The 24,965-nt window shown below is 35.4% G+C and overlaps 1 protein-coding gene across 1 annotated transcript in view; it reads left to right on the top strand.

Annotated features, from left to right (window-relative positions):
• The window catches only part of CFAP47 (cilia and flagella associated protein 47), a 342,945-nt gene that overhangs the window by 289,774 nt on the left and 28,206 nt on the right, over window positions 1–24,965 (top strand). The window contains 3 exon segments of the mRNA XM_027782493.2: window positions 9,116–9,275; window positions 9,936–10,033; window positions 13,402–13,563. Coding sequence (XP_027638294.2) covers window positions 9,116–9,275; window positions 9,936–10,033; window positions 13,402–13,563 — 420 coding nt within the window.

Below are 24,965 nucleotides of genomic sequence, written 5' to 3'. Positions count from 1 at the left end.
CCTCCTGCTTTCTGTGACTTTGGTTCTAGGACATTACTGTGATGCAGACCTTTAGATTTTGGACACCTGGATGATCTCACAAAGTTTTATCAACGTAAAGTTGTCATCAGGGAAATAAGGATGACACACAATTTTCAAATGTATAATATGGTCAAAGGAAGATGGGCTAGATCTGCTGTTTATCAGATAATTAGGTGGAAAAAATAGATTTGGGAGGAAAAAGCCAGGGAAACTGCCAGTCCACCATTAAGTTTCAGAAAAAGTGTTGGACCATAGGATAATTAGAAAACTTTTAGTACTCTCATTCCTGATTATTCTTCTTCACTTCTTACTCTTATCTATTTGGCATTCCACCCACCAAATACCTTTCATATAATGCTGTCTGACCTCCACTCATTCTGCTCTCTGCCATAGTATCATTTTGCAAGTTACTGTCTATGCCTGTTAGCTTTTTGCTGGTCCCTCAGATGTTTTTTTTTTTATTATTTGTTTTTCCAATCCTATTGCTCACTACTCCCTGTCTTTACAATAATTTTCCTTCTCTAATGTGTGTCTGATGTGCTGCTCTGTACAACCTTGCTTTCTTACCGTTCTAATCTCCTAACATTCAGATGTGTCTTTCCTAATATGCTGGCCGACTGGATTTCTGTAATGTGAACCCAAAGTCCATCACCACATTGCCTCTGAAGGCAAATTGCAAAGATATATCCATGCTGACAAGACAAATACATAAGATAACAGCAGAGATGGAAAATATATTTGAATATGGCACATATATGAATGTCAGGCATTATTTTTTTTTAACTTAACCCCTACCCAAAGTCAAAGTTGCCGGGTACCAGAGTTTTGGAGATAAGAGGGATGTTCTGTGATAAACTGGTTTAGGAGGTTGTGTAATTTCTGTATCACTGCAGCACATTCTTACACCAAATTTGATAATCAGATATCATATAGAAGTGATGGCGGCTTTGTTCTGAGATATAGTGAGTGCTAATTTTATACTGGGGGTTAAAAAAATATTGTCTATTTATCCTCAATGAGACAGCGAGATCTTCATGATCTCTGTTACATGTATTTTTTACAGTTTTCTCAGAGTTAAAGATCTTAAGCATAACTTTTCTTGTTTCGGTTATCACCAAAGAATAGAATTACTGTGCTGGGAAACATTTTTTCCCTCAGTGTGCTTAACCCTTGTAAGATTAGCTGTTACTGCACTTTAATGATAAATAAATATAAGTTATTTCTGTCAAAATAATGGTTTTGATTTTGGCTGCAACTGCACTATAATCTGTTAGAGAAAGATAATTTTACAAATGAAAAGGAAACTTTACGGTTTCCCTTTTAGACACACTTCATTTAAAAACAAAATAAATTGCATTAAATGAAACAACATATTTAATTACTAAGCCCTGTTCTTAAACCATTTATTTTAATCTAAATGGCAAATGTTTATCTTGTATCCATTATTTTGTACCAAAGAAATTCTTCTGAATGAAATCTCTTAATGAAATAAGCCAGAAAGAATCTGCCAGAAGTATACAAAATTGTATTAACACAAGATTCATAAAATGGCAAACAAATCATATAAACATGCTGTATCTAATAAATTGTGTTGTGTGCTTATGATAGTGATGATGTGAAGCCTTTCAGTTAGACTCAAACATTTATTCCTTTATTTGTGCCATTTATTTCTTAAGACAACTTCTCAAGTTTTAACCAGTCATTTGTAAAATTATTAATTAACATCTGAGCTGCATATTCATGACTTTAACTTTTTCAACTAAGGAACTCAGCAACTCAGAGAGGATCTTATTAATGTGTATAAATATCTGAAGGGAGGGTGCAAAAAGGATGGAGCCAGGCTCTTTTCAGTGATGCTCAGTGACAGGGAACACAGGAACTTCAGTCTGAGCATAATGAATACTTTTTTTTTACTGTGAGAGTGACCAGGCACTGGAACAAGTTGCCCAGAGGATTTGGGGAGCCTCCATGTTTGGAGATATTGGAAAGCCTTCCTGGACATGGTCCTTGGCAACCAGCTCTAGGTGTTGCTGCCTGAGCAGGGAGGGGTGTTGGACCACGTCGGCCAGAGGTCCCTTCCAACTTCAATCATTCTGTGATTATGTGAAGCTTTGAGAGGCAGGGGAAAGGAAAGCTCTAACTTTTGGTGGAAGAATCCGTAATTTGGGAAGCAGATTCCTCGAAATAAAATCATTGTGGACCATCTATGAAAGGAATCTCTCTTGCATTCCACCTACCTAAATAAACTGTACTGGGGGAAGGAAAATAGTGATGTCAACATTAAAAAGCAGGATGAAATTAATTTAACCTTTAGCATTTCACATCCTTATTGTATTAGCTCTCTTACTTACTGTATTGTATATAATGTCAACTAACTTGAAGTGTATTACATTTAATTTTCTTTGTCCCAGAGAAGATGCAAATAGGAATTTTAGCATGACATATATGCTCTGAGAAATCATAACTTAGATTAAATTATACTTTGTTTATAGATTTTGCTGTTCATGTCTGAAAGGATAGGAAAGACTAGGCAATCAATTATCTTCCTGGTTAATTTCAAATATAAAAAAAAAATAAATCAGAACTTCACTGATATAGAGCTCAAGACACACGACTAACTGACATTTTAGTAATACATATGCCCTTCAGACATCCATCTTGAGATGTTAACGTTTGTTTCATACCTTCATCAGAGATGTAAGCCATTCATCTTCAAATACTTTTTTTCTATAAATACCATAGAAACGTAGAACAGCTCAGGTTGGAAGAGACCTCGAAAGATCACCTGGTCCAACCTTCTATGGAAAAGGAAGCCTAGATAACATTATCTAGCGCTCTGTACAGTTGCGTCCTGAAAACCTCCAATGAGAGGGTTTCCACTGTATCCCTAGGGAGATTGTTCCTGTTATTGATTGTTTTCACTGTAAACAAATTCTTTCTTCGGTCAAAATGAAACCTCTCCCAGTGCAACTTGTACCCATTGCTCCCTGTCCCCTCCATGTGGCTCCTTGTTCAGAGAACCTCCATTCTCTTTGTAGATGCCCTTTAAGTACTAGAAAACTCTGATAAGGTCCCCCCGAGCCTTCTTATCTCCAGGGTGAAAATATCTAAATCTTTATTCATTCCTCATAAGGCAGGTTCTCCAGCCCTTTGATCATCTTTGTGGCCCTCCTTTGGATGCTTTCCAGTCTGTCTGTATCTCTTCTGAATTGTGTGAACCAGAACTGGACACTCCAAGTGTGGCCTGACAAGTTCTGAGTGGGAAGACCACACCTCTATCTCTGCTGGTAGTGCCCTGTGGGTGCAGCCCAGGATCTGATTTGCCTTCGCTGGTGCAGCAGCACACTGCTGACTCACGTTCAGCTTGTTGCCCACCTGGACCCCCAGGTCCCTTTCAGCAAGGCTGCTCCCCAGCCACATCAGATCACAGCCTGTCTGGGCTCTTTGGTAACACCATCCCAGGTGCAGGGCCTCGTGCTTGTCTTTGTTGGCCCGCTCTTCCAGCCTCTTCAGGTCTCTCTGTAATTTGTCTCCCCCAACTGTCCACCTCACAAGTTCACTGTCATTGTGAAACTTGATGAGAACCTCTGCCTTATCAGCATTATTTGTAACTATTTTCTCTGCCCTGTTGAGCAGTGGGACTGTCTTCCTTGTGCTTCTGATTATTACCCACGTATCAGAAGAACCTTTTCTTGTATGTTCTTGATATTTTTGGCCAATTTTGGTTCTAGCTAAGTGTCAGCCTCCCTAACTGCATTTCTGCATACACTAGCAAGGTTCTTGTAGTTCTTGCTGGGTATTTGTTGGCCTTTCCATACCTGGTGTGCTGCTTCTTTGCCTTTAAGTGTACCCAAAAGCTAATTGTTAAGCCAGGGTGATCTCTTGTTCTGCCTCCTTCATTTCCCTTTGAAGGAGGCACGCTGTTCCTCATATCACCTGCTATTCACTGAGATGAGTGGATCTGGCTTCGCAAATAAGAATGTATTTTATATGTATTCTTAAAAACAAGAACAACACAAAGCATAGTGATCTATCATGATCGCAGAACTGTAGAATCACAGGTCTGTTCAGGTGGTCATATTGTCCATCCAACCCCTCCCTTTCCTCCAGCAGGTTTTTCTAAAGCAGGTTGTCCAGGACCACCTCCAGTGCAGTTTTGAATATCTCCACAGATGGAGGCTCTTGGCTGTTGTGTGATGGCTGTCAATTCAGAAAATGTTATTCATATTCACTCATTGAGACTGACTAATTACAATACTGGTGTAGTAAAGCTAACACAGACTGCTACATTCGCACAGTTCATCAATTAGAACCCACAACAAGGGATTATAATCATGTTTTACTGAAAAGGAATAAAAAAATTCAAGCAGCCTCATTGAAAACACTATAAAAAAAAAAAAAAGAAAAAAAAAGAAGAAAAAGATGCAAACAGAAATGAACCCACCCTAAATAACAGTTGAGGTAGAAATCCTTTTTGTTCTTTACTAAACTCTTGGAATTTAGCACTGAACCACTTTTGGAAGAGCTGCTATAAAAAAAAAAATCTTAGTCTTCATATGTGAGCCAGGTGTTTGTCCCTTCTAGCGGGTGAAAATAAGTGAATACCTATGCCTGACTTTTATTATGTATTTCAGATACTTACTGGATTGCTGGCAATATCTCACTCTACTGCCTGATATCAGTCCTCCTTTTCTGGATGAGTTCCTTGAGGTAGAATTAGCAACCATTCCCCAGCATCAGCTGCTGTCTGTGAATATTTTGGAGGTTGCCCTTTCCAGATTAAGAATAATGGTAGAAGATAGACCTGATTATACTGGGTTGACATTTATATGGCCTGTGCTAATTTTAGCAGGGTTGTCTGCAGTTTTTAGTAAAATAATTCTATACTAATAATTTTAATGGAGAAACCAGCAGAAAATAACCCCACAACTAACCACAGAAGTGCCCACCCTTCAGTGATTCCCCATCCGACTTCAAGAAGACATTGTGAGCTCTGCCTCGTCTCTCTTTTTCTATTCAAGGAATCTGAACAGAGTGCTATATTCTGGGCACAATCAATGGGAGGCAGTCTGAGATGCTACAGAGTTAAGTGTGATGCATCAGGAGATAATCCTTTCAACATCTAGAACATCTGCCATCAAAGCACCTTATTAATATGAAAACTAGCTTTAAGATAAGGTTAGGTGAGAGGATGATGATTCTTGTTAAAGACATTGCAGGATATTTTGCTCATTGCCATTACAATTTTGTCACTGTGGCACTGCCTGGGATGCTTGCTCTTAAACATTTTCCTAAGCTACTGTAGAGGCAACAAATGTGTTTTCACCTGTCTGTGTTCCTTCCAAATAACCTCACAGCTATGGGGATCCTCTGTTTCTGTAACTAATTTTAACTTTCATAGTGCTATTCTTTCTAGAACTGACACAGAAATTACACAGAGCTCAATCACAGTGCAGTGCCCCACAGAAGTGAAGCAGGGAATTTGAAATACACTCATTTTTCATTTAATTATCTTATTCAGTTCTGAGTTCTAGGCTCAAGTGTCAAAGGATGCAGTGCCCAAGGAATCTTTTACAGAATTAGTGTTCTCCGTTGTCCTTTTGAGAGGCTTGAGGCAAGGCTTAAAAACAGGTGACCTAAAAAAGAAACGAGGGAGGACTGGGATCTCTGCATGCTTCTCCGTGAGGCAGTTGACTCTAATTGCAGCCCTTTGTCTGAATCAGATAGCTTGTTTTTTAAAGGGTCAGCTGAGCTTTCTCTGCTAACTGTCCCCATTTCCTAATGGCCTGTAAGACAGTGAAAGAGAAGTAAGGTATTATCAAAATCTAGCCCAAAGCTTTTTACCAAATGTGATGCAGCTCTATTCTGAAAAATGCCTTGCTATGGATTTCTTATGAATAATTGTGGATACTCGTTGCAGTATAAATACTTACATGGAGGTAAGGGATCAGCTGTTGGTATTGGTTTGTGGTATCCCTAGCAGAGTACTTGAGGTCCACAGTCAAATAGGAGCATCTTGGTTGGTAATGCCGATTCACACTAATGTGGTGCACATAGATACTGTCGTGCCAGCAGCTGCTGGCCCACAGTCTCTAAATGGGAAGGAGAAAAAGAGAAGCTTGAAGCAGTGTGTGATTTTTGCAATTAGGCCTATTTCATCTATCTTATTAACTAGGCAAAATCATAAGGAAATAAATCTGTACTAGCAGTTAATGATCAGTTGGTTAGTTGAGAGCTGCAGGCAAGCCCAGTGATATAAAATTACTGTCATTATGAACAGCTTCTCCTAAGATGATTTTTGTATTAAAAATGAGAATACATTCTGTTTCAATGGCAATACTATAAAATTTGTCTTTTCATGATATTTAATAACCAATTTTCTGCCAGAATGACCCAGAATGCTTTCATATAGGTTCTGTATTAAAATTTATTTGAAAAACCAAGCCACGATGTCCTGTAACAGGCATAATTAAGCTACAATTCAAACAGTATATGCAGTGCATATATACTATAGCTAGATTTTAATTTACAGTCTGTTCCGTTTGTTGCATGTTAGAAGAGTGACAAATGAAACTTACGGATGTGCCACAATGGTATTATGAAGTGCTTACACACTGTTGTTGATTACACTGTTTTGGTAAGCATATATTTGATTTAAGGCAATCTAATTGCATATATATCCTGAAGAATACACTTCTAATTAAAAGCTATTACAGACCTCTGCCTGAACGACACCAGGGTAGGCCCAAAGTGGGCAAGTCACAGTAAAGAGCTGCCTTTTCTTTCACAGAGGGAGAACAGTGCATCAGTGCTGTAACTGACCTCTGTTCCAGAGGGATGGATCCTAGTTCGGATGTTTTCAGAAGTATGGAAACAATGGTCATCTTATTTATTTCAGATACGGGATTAAAAAATTAATTGCTAATTTTTAAAGGTGTTCAAAAAGCCCTTTGACCACATTATTGCCAACAATATTTGTATATATATATTGTATATCTTTTAAATCTTGGGTATGCACTTGATAGAAAATGCATCAAACGGGAAGATTAAGACTTAAAGAAGAATCTTAAATCTATATTAAAAGAAAAAGAAAAAGAAATATAGTTTGTTTTTCTCATCTATATACTAACATTTTCAATGGATTTTTAATGAGGATATTTTCAAGCTATTTCAAGGTACAAGACTTTTCAAGTAATTATTTCAAAGACAAATTTCTCATGTCTTGATGGACTTCTATAAATACACAAAAATGAAACAATTGTGAGTGCAAAGCAGGTGGTTAATATCTGTAACTGCTACATGGTAAACCTCTTACATGCAGAAATCCACAAATATTTAGGTAAGAATTCTCTACTGTTTGTAGCATCCATAATAAAGTGAGGCAGTGGTCTATATTTGAGGTCTTGAGGCATTGTTACTGAAAGGGGCAAAAATCCTGCAGAGTGGTTTGTCTTTAAATAATCCCAGCCTTCCTAATTTAAGGCTGATTTGCCAATCTTAATTTGGTTAATTTATTTTAATTTAAGAGTGTTTCCACCTAAAAGCTTTACAGCTACAGAACTACATTAACTCTAGTGGGGTTATGTACTATAGAAAATACCTAAATAATTCAGTACAAGAAATTTTTTCATAAAGGTAACCAGTCTGGACAGGGAAATTTACTAATTTAAATACGTTGTTATTCTACCCAAGCTACTTTGGATATCTTTATTCAAGGTTGCTGTTTGTGTTGAATAAATGATAGCAACAATAGATTGTGACGTAGCCATAGAAGTTGCAATGTCCGTAGGCTTTATAATTACATGCTAGCAGAGGTGGTTTGATGCAGATGAGGAGTCCTGACTGTTCTGTGTTTTGAAGAGCTATCTTTCAAGCTCTTTACCACTCTGCTGTGACTTAATTGACCTTTTTTTTTGTTTCTGGGCATTTCTGTCTGTCATCATTTTACTTTGCCTCCCTACACGTCCACCTTCATTTCCAAACTTCCGTGCATCCACCTCTTTTTTTATGTTTTGTCCTTCCCAAGGTTATCAGAAGCAGCAATCAGGGAGAGTGCTGCTTGTCCCATGCATGCTAACTTTAGCAGATTGAGTCATTCTCAGGGAATGATACTCATAGATGGGTGTTAGCATGTGTACATTGTAGCAGGCATGAAAATTTATCATTAAAATAGATTCAATTCTTATTGTAGAAGTAGTTACTCATAAATAAGAGGTTTTTCTGCAGATAGAAATAAAGCTGGAACCCTAACCCCGAGATGTCAATTCTACCAAATTTCAAGAATTCTTTTCAAAGGACCTTGAAAGTGAAAAGACTGTATGATTTACTTTCTCTCTTTTGTATAATTTTGCTCTAACTTTCTTTCTGAAATAGCTGGAACATGCCCTGAGGTAGGTGTTCTGACACTTGGCAGACTGACAAGTCATTGGACAAAGGCCCTTAAAACTGTATCAGTCCACCTTCATTATAGATGACATAGGTGTTTGGGGTTTTTTTTATGACAGCAAAAATCAATCAGATGAAAAATCGTATGGAAAAGACATGGCTTTTGAAGTAATAATGTAGATTCTTTCAAGTATGTTTCAGTTATGTCTTGAACGTGAACAATTGCTTTTGGGTTGGTCTTTTTTATGCATTGTTACTTTCTTATGTTGCAACCCAGAGATGCTCAAAAAACATGACTTAGACCCTAGAAAATCACGGGATTGATGTACATATATAACACATGATCTTTGAGTATTGCATGTGGGATGTTCACTTAATTGTGCTGGTTTTGTTTTGAGCCTTCACAGTCTCCTTGGCCTTGGGTTCAAAGTTTTATCAGTAAGTAGAAGTCTAAACACTTGAAGTGAACTCCTTTGTTCAGGACACTGAATCACAAAGTACCTGATTACAGGAAGACAGGCCACGTGCTACTGTAAACGAGATTTGGCTGTAGCAAGAGCAGGCTGAAATGAAATTTGTTATTACAAGGGGAATGGTACACTGTGATAAAATGTTAAGCAGTGTATCAAAAAGAAAAAAAAGGAAATATATGAGTAAAATTATATAATTAATTTTCAAAACTTACATGATGATCCGTTCTGTCTTACAGGAACCCGATTGGCTCCGAAAGAAAAGCTGGACATCCCAGTATTATTCATGCCAGATATAATGAAAATGTATGAGGCTGTGGTGGTAATTCATGTAATGAGGGAAAATGGTGAAAACTGGCCTTATGAGGATTCTGCTGTATTAAATAAAGACTTTGAGAGGTAATTTATTCTAATAGGAAAAAGAAAAGGTAGCAGAGGGTACTCAGTCCTATCATAATTTCCTCATTCACCTATTTGTTTGTAGCTCTCAAGGGCAATCATGTGTCTGATTTTGAGGGCAATAGTTATCCAACATAAGCTTTTAATGTTCTCTGCAAAGTATTCAGATTTAGGGTAAGTCTTTTATCTGTGTCAATATCTACCTTTTCTACTTTTAGATAAAGAAAATTTAAAGTACTACCTGCCAGTGCAGTTATGGATATTGAACAAATGAAAGCTCTTAGACACCTCTAATTTTTCAATATATTTGGGCTAATGGTTATTCTCCTGGGATATGTTTGTGTAATGCATAAACTGAATAAGCTTTCTTTCAGTGTAGTCTTGACACAAGATAGAGTAGCTCAGGCCAAACGTTCTCATATCCTGACAGAACAGTGTTTGAAGACAGTAAACTAAGCAGATGTAAATTATTGCTGTTCTGATTTAGGTGGATTTTATGTCACTTTTTTTTTTTTTTTTTTTGGGGGGGGGGTATGTTTAGCATTACAGCATACAATAAAATGGAGTCTCCCCTCTCCAACAACTCTTAAGTTTAGATTGCTTTGGAAAAAATAATCCTTAGCAGTCTACCATAATGATACTCTTCACTTATTTTCCAAGCAGTGTTACTGTCGCAGAGGATGGGGGAATTCAGGGAATACTCTGGATCTATCCGGTTCATGGAATACCTGAAGCACCACAGCAGAAATTAGCTCCAGGTAGGCAATGATTGAAAAAAACCTCAAACAATAAATTTAAGAAAATTAAATAGTCATTTGTGTTCTCATCTGCTTGATCGTGAGAATTTGCAGTAGTACTTTGCTACATCTTAAAGAAAGATAAAATTATATATTAAAAATAAAATCTTCTTTCCCAACATTTAAAGCAGATCTAGATCTATTATTTTATTCTCATTGTGGGTAAAAGGAGCCAGGAGCAGTTGAAAATATCAAGGCTTATGCCTTTCAGCATCCCAGTTAATGCTGAGTTAGAGAACTGAAGGTAAATCAGAGACTGACACAAGGGTAGATTTCTGATTGTGTACCCAGAACACCTGCTGTTTGTGGGGTACAAAATGTTGGAGTAGATGTCCACTGTTTCTCTCAGCTTTAAGTTTCATTCCTTAATCAAAACTAATACAGAGTAGTGTAAATAGCAGTTAGTTTCCCACTTGCTCCTGAGAAGTAAACTTGCAGTAAAAGATGACTGGCATTCATAGGTGTTTTTTTATTTTGTTGCTTACTTTTGAGATAGTAAATGCTTATAGATTTGGTGCACCTATTTTTAAAGCTGTGATACAATCCCAGAATTGTGAAATAGAAATTGTGAACAGCTTTTTAAACCTATAACCTTGATGAAACTACAGCTCAGGGTGTAGAAGAGGGACAATTTTACACGAACTTGTGTTTTGATGTGTGAACTTAATACCTTTCTACACTGAACAGGCTAAGGTATAAGAATAACTTCTGGGAAACTATAGAATTAGATATTTTTACTGTTATTAATTTAATTTGCTTAAGGATCCTTTAGTTGCAGACAAATGCCAATGATGTGGCATTAATTAGACCTTTCATCTCCGTAATTTGCACTTTAATACCTTAAGGAATGAAGCAGAATATCATTGTGCAATCAACTGTTGCCCAAAATGATGGTTTTAATGAGTCTCATTAGCATTAAAATTATGTATATTGATGTGAATGTTTGTTGTGTTATTTAAAGCTGTTATGTAATTTGAGGCTCTGAGATAAGTCTGCCTTTTATTGGGCTGTTGGTTTCCTTAGCTATAAAAGTTATGAATTAAAAGTTAGCATTCATAAACTGCTCTAAATGACATCACTTCTGCATATGATCAGAAACTTAAGTAATGTCAAAGTTTAAGTAATTTTAAATTCCTAAATGATGCTTTCAAACAGCAAAACTAAACTGTAAAATATTTTTAACTGCTATCCACTAGTTTATCTTCAGTAAATCTTTGTAATGCATAGAATGAGCACTGCATTCATTTTGATACATACCTCTCTTTGGCAATCACCATGTTATGTTAGGCTATTTTTTTTTTTTTTTTTTCCTAAGGAAGTATTAGAGCTTTCATTGAAAAACGACCTGGAAAACTAAAATACCTGTTTGTAAGTGTATTTATAAACCAGATTACATTTCTGCCTTGATTCTGAAAGCTACGCTTGTCAGTTTCAAGTGGACTTTTTAAAAATCCCTGTTGTAAGATAAGAATCCAAAGCAGGTAATTTACAAGAAGACTCCTTTGGTTTAAAATCATTGTTTTTAATAATAATGAAAATAGTATTGTCATTTATTTTAATGGAGACATTTATTAAAATTGCCTGGAGGCTACAAGCTGTTATGTCAAAAGCCAAAGCTGCTTTGCCAGTATATTAGGTAGTTCATCATTTGTGTCATTCTTATTTGCATCTTAATACACTTAAACATCTAGAAGTCACTTGGCTTAGTATCTCGGGAGACCAATTAAAATGATCAGTGGTCACAACCCATGTAGTACATGTTAAGTAGGTTACAATATAGCCATCTTAGAAAAGTGATTACAAACGGAGAATCATCCAGAGTATTTTTTTAATTCTTGTAGAGTCAAAGAAGCATACACTAATTTTGACTGGAAGGGACCACAGGAGGTCAGCTAATCCAGCTCCCTGTTCAAAGCCAGGTCTAAGTAGATCAGGTTGTCCAGTCAAATCCCACACAGACCTGAGTTTTATCCATAAATATTGTTTAGCCATTTAGGAAAAAGAACATGTAGAATCATTTCTGGTAGTAAGATGAGCTGCAGAATAGAAAATTTTGTGGACACACATGTGCACGCTAATCTGAAATACTTGGTAAGCTGGTGTAATACAGCCAATGTAATTTCTTTTTAAATATAAGGCCATGCATCTGAGAAAAAAAGTTTTTAACTATTTCAGGACTTGTCCCACATGGAAAAGATTAGAAGAGCACTATAGAAATTACTTAAACCTTGTTAAACAGGAAAAGATCAAGGAAAAAAAAAAGAAGTTGTTTGGTTTTTTTATTTAGAGAAAGGAAATTAGTTTAACTTGATGTGAAATTACTTATTTTCCAAAATAACAATAGCGAATGAAGCTCCAGAACTGAAAGTTGAAGCTAAATAAACGTGGTTTAGAAGTAAGGCTTTCATTGCTCTTTTTTTAAACACTTTACATAATTACTTACCAAGATATGATTCTAAATTATTTACCATTAAATCTTGATGTTAAGTTTAGAGCTAATTTTTATAGAATCATTTGGTTTAATTCTGATGAAAATAGTACTTAGATCTTGAAATTGAGAAGTATGTAATTGGCTCTTCTTTTTCATGTTGATTTCTGTAATTCTAGAAAATTCTAAGTCTTGTATTTGGGAAAACGTTTTGCTTTCAGTTCTTGTGCCTAATTTTCTCCTCTTTCTGTGCCAATAGTTATTGAAAGAACCATAAACAATAACTATTGAAGTAAACTTTATAAAGTCTAATGTATAAGCTAAAACCCAACTACCTTGTAATGAAAAAAAGTCATTTAAGAAGCAGTAAATTAGAATCACTTACTGAATTGAAAAAAGCTCTGTCATGCTTCAAAGAAACTCGTGTCAGAATGCTTTTTATTCTGGCATAGTTCTATAAAAGCTGAAGTTTGAACAACAGTATTCTTAAACTAAGAAATCAAAGAGTAACTTAATAGTCTTTCATTTAACTTTTAAATTCTTTAATTTCTTTGTTTTCCTCAGTCTCCCCTTCTCATTGGCATATGTCAAACTATGCCATAATTTCTATTTGCAAATGAAATAAAATGAAGATGCATTTCATGATTACAAAAAAGGGAGAAACTTGCAAGTGCTGTTGTGAACTAAATGTAGGAACAGATTTTTGTTTGCTTAGCAATATTTTCTACTATTTCAACTAAACAGAACAGTAGAAACCATGAACTTGGGAAAAGCACTTAGTCGTCTTGGTCCTTATTGAAATTCTGTCATTCTCTAAGCCCATTTAACTTCCGTGTTTAATTGTTTTGTTAAAATCAAGATGCCAACATTTTAAAAGTAATGGATTTTTGCTTTTCTGTAGCTGTGGTATGCTGTCAAGCCAGGCAGAGAGCAGAAAGAAGAATAGAAGTGCTGCTGACTGGTGTAGTTCTCTGTGCAAGTGCTATGCCTGCTGCAAGAAATTCTGATATGATCAATACAAATAAGCCAGCCAACATCCAAGGAGAAGTTCAAGTCACTGATGGTAAGAATACATAGCTTGGATACCATACTATTTTAAGAACTTTTCAAGTAAGGTAAGTACTTTACTGAATGTGCAGCTCTGCCATGACAACAGATGAGGTTTAGGCAAATCCTCTCAGTCCATATTTCTACCCTGTTGCAAATATAGTACATTTGTATAACAGTATGTCAGCAGTTACAGGTACCTTTGAACCGGAACCTTTATTTTTGTATGTCTTGGATGCGAGGCTTGCATACATACCATCTCTCCTTTAAAAGAGAATAGCCTGCACAAAGTCTAAAGTTATACAAAAAATTTCTGTGTAAGCATTGCCAGGAAATATTTATCTCCAGGTTGTCCCTATCTGTAACGTGCATTCCCACCAGCAGGCCAATATCTGCAGTAAAATGTATTGAAGAAGGAAGCCTTGTTCGAAAGAAGCAATAAAGCTTTGTGAACAGATAGCTTCCACTTACTGTTGATTAACAGAGGACACAGTGAAAATCAATTTATTCAGAGATACACCAGCTTTTCATATGAGACCTCTCTTTGAAACAGAATGGTGCAACATATAAATAGTATGAAAAGAATGCTTGTTGTTGCTCTATGTCCGGTATTTTTGTTAATAGAAGTGTGTTGACGCTCATACTCACTACAACAAATTATCCACCGTTACATTCTATTTTCATCAGTTATTGCATCTTTGGAACTTAATCTACATTTTTGGGGGGTTCAAATTCTTCTTATTTTTTAAGAAAAATATTCTATAAAAATTATGACACGTGGCACGTGGCACTGCAACGTGTGTTTAACGTAGCTGTAATGAAGGGATTTCACCCATACTCCAACTTTGATAAGAATGTAATGCATTGTAGGGTGGTAAAAAATGAGTCTACAGAGGTTGCTATGATTGCAGTCTATTAGGCAATCAGAGAGGCAGCAAACTTAGCTTTTGTGTTTCATTTCTGCCAATTAGAGTCCAGTCCTACATGGCTTTAAATGAATAGCACGTTACAGAAACTCTCCTGCCAAAAAACTGTGAAAAACTAAAAAGCTATAAAAGGTAAATCAAGGTGAATTACATCCTTCCTATAAAGATGATTTTCATGCAAACATGCCCCTGCCCTGCACACTGACCAATGCGGTCTCATCAGCAATCACTGTCCAGCTCTTTAAAAAGATTTTATCTTTGAATGGTTTTAAAACAGGAGGGGATCTGAAGTTGCACTGTTAATGAGAGCTTGCACAGCATATATTTACTGATTCATTAATATTTGTAATTACTTAGTTAATCTTGTTACTTGCACATAACATGTTGTCAAAGATAATGCTGTCTGGGCATATTATTATTTTATATTCCCATACTACAAAGGGATAGTGATCAATCTAATAAAATAAGCAAATGTGAAGTTCTCAGTGTATGTTCTTGCCTCTTTAGAGAACCATAAATACTATACTATTATATAAGCTTATTCAGCCTTGTGAGAACAGCTGTGTATCAAAATACAGGGTACCTTCTTTTTTACTATAGAGTAGGCTTAGCTCTTTATTGACTTGTCTACCTTAAGCATACCTGGGCTATTTCCCTCCAACATGTTGGCATGTGAATTGACAAAAATGAGCATGACTTGCATTGAGCAAGTTAAGGCAGCATTTTGAAAGACCTGCAGATTCATGATGTGTAGTGCTTGTTTTATTCATAGGACTAATATCTCGTATTTATTAACACTGGCTTCTGCACATGCTGCAAGACATTGATTTGGGACATTGCATCTTTTCAAGCAAGAAGTCTGGTAATGAAATGCTTTACACCATAGGTAATAAGATCATTTATAACTCTGGTGCTTTCCATGATTTTCAATGACATTATAATGTCATTATTGCTAGATGAATTTGATGCCTGTTGGGAATAAAATTTAATGGTACTATCTGAGCTTTCTGCAGTCTACCAGTAATAACATAAATAAAAGTGTAAACCTCCAAGATAACAGCCTGGCAAGCTGTTTTTCATTTTTTCTCTTTTGAAAGAGTGATTCATCAGAGTGTATGTGTGATGTGTAGTAAAAAGTTTTTACATCCAAAGATAAATGATGATAATTACTGGCAGATCAGATTTAAACAGCTACTACTATGCTTCAGTATTTAAATTACTTGGACAAGTAAAAATTCTTGAGAAGTGAAAAATCTTCAAGCATATTCTTTATGTAAAGAATTCAATTTCATCCAGTCCAGGATATCATTTGAAACAGAAATATATTACAATTTCTTATGAGGGGACAATCTAAACATTGTCTAGCTAAAGTAACATAGTTTGTTGTTCAGAAGTCAGCAAAGTTCTGGAGATCAAATAATTAAAGCTTAATTTTTTAGACATTTAGCAATTGATATGGCTCTTTACAAAAATAATTACCAATTGTATTAAATGCATATTTTTACCTTTTTTTTTATATGGTTTCATACAAAGAACTCTAAAGACATCTTTTTTTCAGTAAATGAAATTTAAGACCCATGATTCATCCAAACAAGTGTGAAGATTGGGTTTTTATATTTATTTATTCTAACAAAACAGCATTTTTAGTTTACTTTAAATATTCAATGGGAAATACAATTGTGTTTAATGTTCCATGATTTTCTAAGAAAAACATAGACATTCACAAATTATCAGTTCTATATATTTGGCTGAAATTCACAAATATCTACGCAACCAAACTTGACTGTGTTGACAGCATGTAGAGTACACAGCCAGAGTACCTTCTGGTTGAGGAAATACGCTAACCAGGCCTGTTCTGTCTCTGCGTTTGTAATGGTCCCTTGTAACCTATCCTTTTCAATTGCTTCAGTTTATCACATAAGCCAGCCGTAAGGGCTGAGTGTTTATAATTAACTTCCCTAATCTTTACTAATTCATAGCTCTTCTTACAGCCCCAAAGTTGGTCTTAGTTCCTCACTCCTGTGTTCTTATTTCTGGGAAGGTTTCATGAGCTGCCTTTTGCAGGGGGGAATGCTGCTGTCCGGGTTCTGTAGGGTAGCACCGGTATGGGGGGTTCTGTGTGCTATAAGCAAGTTTCACAGCTATGCTGACTTCTAACTAAACACATGACCAGTTCAATTGCAGCTAGTGGTTAAATAAAATTTACCAGATATGCTAATCCATAACATTGGCTATTGGCGTACATTATGCAAAGTGTATCTGTACCCTTTCTTTCACCATTTACAAAATCAACCAATATACATATTCTATGAAATTTTATAGCAAATAGCTATAAATATCAATATAGCAAATAGCTATATTGAAAAACACCTGACACTCATCAGATCAGAATATACAAAAAGCCTCTATTTTCTTTGCTTTCTTTACAGTAGTTCTTTGAAACAGGGGAAGAAGAACATGTCCAAACACATGTTAAAAGCTATTTCCACCCCCCAGCAAGATTTTATGTTAGCCAGTGGTATGGATTCCACTAAATGCCAATTTGATATGATAGATCTGAATCAGGAAGCTCACCTTCAAGAAATGAGTCCAATAAAATTGGATACGATCAAAGAGATCCTAGCAGTATAAGAAATAAAAATGCCAGGATAGGAGGAGACAAAATATTCATATAGACTTGTCTCTCATTCAGAGATTTTAATTTAATTGCTGATTAAGTGTAGCAGGTTAATATTGAAAGCCATATGAAGAGAGTGATAGTGATGAAGATGGCCTAATGTTTTACTTAGCTGTGTCTCCGTTGTCAGAATAATTATGTCATTATTTTTGAAATGGTAATTGAGGATGAGAGAGTTATATCTGTATAAATGAGATTGTTAAGTGAATTTTTTAATCTGCAAGAAGTAGAAGAAAGAGCAACAAAGTATTTGTTTTGGATTAACACTTTGTGAAAGCTGTGAGCTATGGCAAAATGAAAGTGTTGACAAGGGGGTGAACCAGCAATTGGGTCACTCTGTTAGAGATTATTACCTTGTTGTTAAAGGTGACAACTCCTGCTGGGAAACGGGGAACCAGCAGAAGCCAAATAGGGCATCAGAGTAAAAATGAAAGCCTAGATGGATTATTTTGTCAGCTACATAATTTTTGTTTACATCTGGCTGTTTGTTTCTTTATGAGTCAAACATGGGAGAGATTTGATACGTTGTTTATTCTCTTTATTGAACTGCAATATGCACAGGCATTTTAATGAAGAAGTTGAAATAGGACTTTATTTACTTATTGATATACAGGGTTACCATTTGGTCCATTAAAAAAAGAAACAATTTAGCATAGATTTTTCTCTCATAAGTAACCCTTCCTACTCCCATTTCTTAATGGAACTTGAACAATAATGCCAACTGCTGAAAAAAAGCTTGTGAATTGTGAGCTAGTATGGTTTGGAATTACTTATATTTCTGTTTACAGAAGAGTCACTCATTTCTGTTTCTTTCCCATTTTATAAAACATTGAAATCTGCAAGCCTTAAGAATAAGTTTCAGCATTACGCAAATCAAAATTACTTTCTACAATCATGCTCAGTTACAATACTCAACACTTACAGGGAACCAGAGCAATTATAAAATAATCTTAAGTTATTTATTCAGCTTCACAAAAGTGCAAAACCAATAAGCAATACAAAACAAGGAATTCCTGATGTTACTTTTCAGTATGATGTATGTCCAGGAAAACTGAGAAGTCCAATAGAACTGATTGGCTATCCCCACATAATGTATCTCTGAAACAAGAACACACAATCACCTCTTAGAAATGTCTTTTGAGTTAGTGACTAAGGGAAGGCTAAGCAATATAATTTCCTGCAAGTTTCCATGAATTACTCTAATTGTTATATGATTGTGATTGCCAAATTGCTATTTCTCCCATTTCTTTTTCACATAGTTTTCTGTAATTTCTTTGGTTGAGTGATAGGTATTACTTCCATAGTAACGACACCACTACACCCTTATTTTGTAAAGGTATTTTGGGAAAGCTTCTGTAAATCAAAACCAGAGTCAGCATAGCTCTCCAGGATCTTAGTTGTGCTTTTGCAACCTCATAGCACCTTACGATGATCTATCTGCGTTAATTTGCACTAGGTTTTTTGCATTGTTTTCTCATTAATTATGGGACATCAACAAAGCATAGCTAATAGAGGCCCTTAAAATGTGAACTCTGTTGGTTTTCCAGAAGAACAATGGACCAGTGCTCTCCCTGTCTGTCTCAGCTGTGTGTGCATGGTTCTATTCATAGCAAAGCAAGTGGAAGGTTTATACACCTAGATTTACTTCAGATAATATATCTGACAGTCACTGTAGTAACAAACACATGCACACATACAACTATATCCCAAATGCTCTTCTATTTCAAGCGTATTACATCCTATTTAATTTTTGTGCTAAGATTCTTTGTCCTTGTCTTCTGTCTCTGAAGCTGCACTGTTCACATATTGTTGTTTTTCTTAGAGAAAATGAAATTATCCACTCTAGATCTCCTTCATCTATCCAATATTTCACAACTCCAAAAAGAACATGAAGCAAAAAGGAAAAACCAAAACTTCCCCAGTTTTTATGGGGAACGTATACAACTTCATGTTTTTGTAAATTTGCATCGTGCCTGTAGTTTTGACAGTTTAAAACCAAGTTGATCTGAAACTTTGAAGGTGTAGCTAGATATTGAGATTTTAAGACAAGTAGCTAGAAGTTACATAGAATTACCACAGAACATTAAATGAAATTGTAATCTTGAACCATTACTCTTACTTCAAGCAAGCTCAGGAAGACAGTGAAACCTCAGAAATTTACTGCACAATTTTTTATTAGTTCTGAAACTTAATTTTTATCAAAAAAATAAGACAAGTGGATACCTCCCATGAGATTATATTTGTCTCACAGTAGAGGAATTTTCACTACCCTGTGTTATAGATGTTCCACCTTATGTATAACTGAATGCAATTCATTGGATAAGGAAAAGGAGGCAAATGAATGTGACCCTACTGATTAGGTCCTGTGTTCTAGTCTGTGTGGCTCAGTCTGTTTTGTAATATTAAAAATGTCAAAAGATATAAAATGCATCCTTTTTAATAGACCATAGTATAGTGTAAAACTATCAATAACATGCTTACAGATTATAGTGATGGTACCAGAAACAATTTACCTCCATCAGTAGAGAGTTCTATGTGCATAAATTTAGATATTTTTTTTAATTTTCAATGAAAAATTATTTTATCATTGAATCAAAGATTATACCATAGCACAGATAATGGAATTATCTCAGGAAATTTAAGTTATGATGTGATGTAAGACATCATTCTTTCTTTTCTTTCTTTATAATTCTTTCTTTATAATACTTGTACAGATGAACAGATGAGGAATACTTGCTAAGAAATTATTTTTTCCATATCTCCTTTCAAGTTAGAAGGAAATAAAGATAATCCCTCCATTTGAGATTACAGGATTATATTACCCCTTTTACTTATGTTTAGTTTGTTGTGTATTGTTATTTTTTAATTTGCAGAGCTACTGAGTGGAAGATTTCAGTATGTAGGTCCATGTTTTCAAAACACAAAAATGTGTTTTTTATGAAAAATATAAATACATTTGTATGGGAAAATAATCAGGCTGAAGTTCTTTTGTCTATAGCCACACATGCATATTTGCTTAGTGTTTTAGATTAAGATGCTGGGAAAGAGCGTAACCTAAGATGATGTCTTTGTCATCCAAACTTCTAATAAATGCAACTATTAAAAAAAGAAAGAACAACCAAAACCAGAACAGACCAATTCCTGGTCCTTAGCTCCCCTTTTCATACGATGACCATGAATCAATGGATATATTGCAGATCTTGAGAGCTAGCATATGTCCTTCTCATGTGTTTAAAAAAAACATAAACCTACCCCATACAAACTGTACAATACAAACATTCTGATACTGCATCCGTCTTCCTGAAATCCCACAGAAAAAAAGATGCAGTTTTCATTGTGTTCAACTGGCAATGAGACTGATCAGTCTGGACTGTGTATGTTGAGAAAATATTCCATTGTTATTAAGTAATGTGTCTGTCTGAAATACCTGCTAATTAAGTTAAAACATTTTAAAACAAACTATTATTTATCTTCTAAACCAAACTTGCAATGTAGTAGCAAGTGAGGAGTAGCTCAACAGATCAGATTGTGAGGTCTTTTCAGCTTCTCTAAGTACTGCATCCTGTAGCTGGCAGACTCGATAAATGTGAAAGTGCCTTTAAAATCAACATGAAGCTCTTTGCTACATATGTGCTATGTTATTTCAAGTACTGAGTTTCAGAGTTTTTGAATTAAGAACTCAAGTTTGCTGGTGTCAGCTCTACAGAATTTCAAAGGGCAAATAAATGGTACTGGATATAGGAATATCTTAAATGGTAAAGTTTTATGATTTGTTGAAAAACTGAAACTGGTCGTGCTGAGTAAGAATCACATCTCAGTGCAGTTTGATACTTTTGGGTTTTTAGCAGCAATCAGCCAAGGTGTTCCTTCTCACTCAAAATATTTTTGGACTGATAAAGTTTAATTAGAAAAATCTATTTTTATAAAAGCAAAATGGTTCTAATCTTATACCCAAGTTACAAGACAGTAGTAAAAGTAGTCAGAAAACATTTACTCTTGGAACAGGTATTTTAAGCTTATTTATTTTATTGCCATTAGTTCAGAAAAAACACCATACATTGTACAGACACACAGCTGATTTACAAAGTGATGCTTAGATCCACAATATTTTAAGATTATATTCTTGAACATGAAAAGTTTGTAAGTAAGTATGAAGAAAATTGAATTTCTAAATGGATAATTGCTTTTATTCAGTAGGACAAATTACATTTGTATTTTGCATATAACTTTAATAAGGAACTGTGAAGGAACTGAAATAGCTGGGGATAAGCTAAATCTATATGTTCTTCTCACTTGGAAGGTCACATTCCTACTGCAGTAAAATGATATTTAACTGGGAAGTGATAAAGTTCTATGAATGAAATGTTATGTTCCAAAATATGAAAAAGGGTGTTTTTTGCCTTAGGGAAGTATTCTTCGTACAGTACATGTTGGCAGTGTTGGAAGGCGAAAAGTAAGATAGTTTTCTAAAGGAAGTGATTTTAAGAATGAATTTTGAAAAGGGAAAGTGACTCAGTGTATACAGTGTAATACAAAAAAAGCCCTAGAAAAGTCTTTGAACACAGAGTGTGATAAAGGAAGTAGAGCAAAATTGCTGGTATTCTCTTACCCACCTATAGTAAATGGGCAATTACAGTCACTGATGCAGTTAAAAGAAAGCCAAACCAAACCAAACCATGAAACATCCCGTAAGTTATGTTTTTCAAGTATATCGCCAAACAATAAAAGAGAAGGCTAAAACCTAGGAAACTTCTGAGGGTAAGAGAGCATCTGGGAGGGAGGAAAGAACATCCATACTGCTGACACATAAAAAGACTGGAAAAAAGAACCTTGCTATTGCTTCATGATCTACTGGTTATCTTGGTGTAAACACACTGCTCCTCCAAAGGGATCTGAAGAAATGTGCTTGCATTGGAACTTGGTCTTCCAAATGACAAGCATAATTTCTTTTAGTCATTAATGTAACTGCTGTAAGGAATAAAGTACACAGACATCATCATATTGGACACAGTGGAAAAAAAAGAAATTATAAATAATACTGTTTTCAATTTAGCATGTGTGTGGACCAATACAGTTTGAATGATTAGGTTAAAAGACTCCTTGAGTTATGACTGATTTCAGTGGGCAGCGTTCAAAGTGAGGGAAATGAGCTGGGAAACCATGGAAAAAATAAATGTCTGTGTGAATTAAGACTACATCATAATATAAGTTCATGGAGAAGCCGGTTTGGCATTGCCTGTGCCCAGGTACAGAAGTGTTCTTTATTTGCTAGAATTGCCAGATGAATGAAGACAATGCTAAATAAAAGAGACTGCTGAAAAAAAAGAATAGAATATGATTGAAAAAATACATTTGAATCATTTCTTTTAATGCATTAATTTTTAATTGGTGTACAAATCTAAGTAGAATGCCAGATCAAAGGAAGGTAATGTGGGAGATCCTTTGGCCTGATGAAAATCCTTTTGCTTTTCCTGAGGCTTTTGTTTTATTTACTATGCCAAGAAATATCAAAATAGGGTGCAAAGAGGGGAGTGTGGATAGGCATAACACAAAAGGAATTAGTCCAAAATGGATTCAGAGAGGGAGAATATATGGAAACAAGCTGCAAGGAAGAATTTAGAAATGCATGCAGAACAGCAGATGCTAGATGCACACTGTTTATTTCATATACATGGATTCACAAACTTCCATTTCATTCATTTAATGATGCAGTGTTTTGAACAAAGACATCCTAAAAAAAAAAAAGGGGGGGGGGGAGGGAGGGAAGTGCTTTCTATTGCTTCTTTTTACAGTAGAAACCTGCTTTAGAAGTAGATCTCTGATTTGAAGAGTGTTTTGAAAAAGGAAAATTAGGAAACAGAAAAATCAAATGTGAGAGAGAATTTAGAAAAGTGTTGAAGTTGGTTGCTAGGGGAATAGGCAGTGGGATGCAGGGTAAAAAAAAGATATGGCTAAGAGTGGAATTTTTCAAAGCCTTGAAGATATGGGTGAAAAGCCTTAATTGGATGTGGAAAGACAAATAAATTTGTGAGGAAGAGATATAAACGTGTATATGCTTATCTATGTTGAGAATTCTCTTGAATTGCATTAAGGATCAAAGAGTATATCATCAACAGAAGGAGACCACTTTTCTTATCCATTTATTTCTTTGCATTTAAGGTAATTTGGTGTCTGGCATTTAATAAAGTATATGATGTTATCTTTGCTGATATTTATAATGCTCCACATGCAGAACTTTTGTACCTGTATGAACAAATTTAGTGAAAGAAATTTAACTACAGCCAGCTCTTTTTTGGTTCTTATGCAATTTGTTTATTTTGCTGCTATTATCCTGGATTTACAACTTTTTACAGCGAGTTCTCAGATGAAGTTAATTTCTTACTGCCCAGAAGATACTGTCTACTTAAATGTTAGGATGTTCTTGACCACCAGGCTTCCTTTTATTTTTTTTCCTTTCTTACTCTTTTTTGCTATACATTTTTGCTATTCACTTGAATATTTACTTGAAAGCTGTATTAAAGCAATTTAATCTACCGTATGGTAATGTATCCTGTCTACTGCTGCTTTTGCTGGCAAGTCATATCTGCATACTTAATGTTCGTTCGCCACTGCCTGCTGAGTTCTAGCAGTGTGTGTTAAGACTCCTGGAAGACAGCAAAGAAGCAGGAAAAGAACAAGTGTCATATGACAGCTGAATGGGGGCTATGAAGAAAGAGATTTCACAACATTTGGAAGGTCAAAATTAGGTGCCAGATGTCTGGTAGAAATTAGTAGTTAATGTCTGGTCTTGTAGTTCCTAATTTACCACTTTGGAGACTATTAGATCTAGAGGGGAAGAAATCTTTGTCAGGTGTCAGGGCCACAATGGATGCAAACATTGAAAAATTAGCAGAACCAGCAAAAAAAAAAAAAAAAAAAAAAAATCATTGAGAGAGTGCAGTGTATTACATTCAGCATCAAACTATAATTTATCTGGTTTTTGAAAAGCATGAAGCTGCAAATTTATGAGTGACTGGGCTTTCATTTTGTTTGTATTCTGTGATTGTGCTGACCTTTATTAAATGACTGCAAGTAAAATTTCAGCCTGCTGAATGGGAGGTGATGAAGGTCAATTGACCAAATTCACTTGCATCTCTGTTTTATTGCACCAATCCAAGAAAAAATCTCTGTAATGAGGACAAGCAGTTTTGCAGTCTGAATATTTTTCTATCACAGCTTTAATTTCCACCTGTCTCATTGGAAATTGGAGACAGTGTGAAAGTAAGGGGAGTCCTTTAGAGAGCTCCTCCCCCTTGCCGTTTTTATGTCACCAAGCCCGCTCTAGGTTAAGCACTATTTGCAGGGAGCTCACGTAGCTAGATCTCCTCTAGGTATCCACAAGAGACTGCAGCTTCGTAGACCAGTGTCCATTAGGTTTTTATCATCAGAAAACACATTGTATAATGAGCCAGTCATTAGTGAAGTCAAACATGTATTCACTTTTCAAAAATAGGAGGGAGGTACAAAGGCTTCTCTAATGGCTGTGTGAAACCCTCTTCCAGGTCCGATATACCCAGTGGGCATTTCACATACCTTCCATGGACATTAGACCCATCGATGTCTTTGTAGTTAACTCTTTTGAAGCTTGAATACAGGTTCTTTTCAACTAAAAAGTTACTTAAATTCCCGAGGTTTTTTTTGTGAACCTGTTAGACACATTTTTAATCTTTAGATGTATGAAATCCATTAATTAGATTTACAGTAAATCCTAGCAGTCAAAAAAAAAATCACATTTGCCCAATATATATGCTCAGAGTGTAAAACCCTGGAAGTGTC

This window comes from Falco peregrinus, chromosome 4, assembly GCF_023634155.1.
Source record: "Falco peregrinus isolate bFalPer1 chromosome 4, bFalPer1.pri, whole genome shotgun sequence".
Classification (NCBI taxonomy): Eukaryota; Metazoa; Chordata; class Aves; order Falconiformes; family Falconidae; genus Falco; species Falco peregrinus.
The sequence above is the reverse complement of the archived record's forward strand: the minus strand, read 5'-3'. Positions and strand labels throughout refer to the sequence as shown.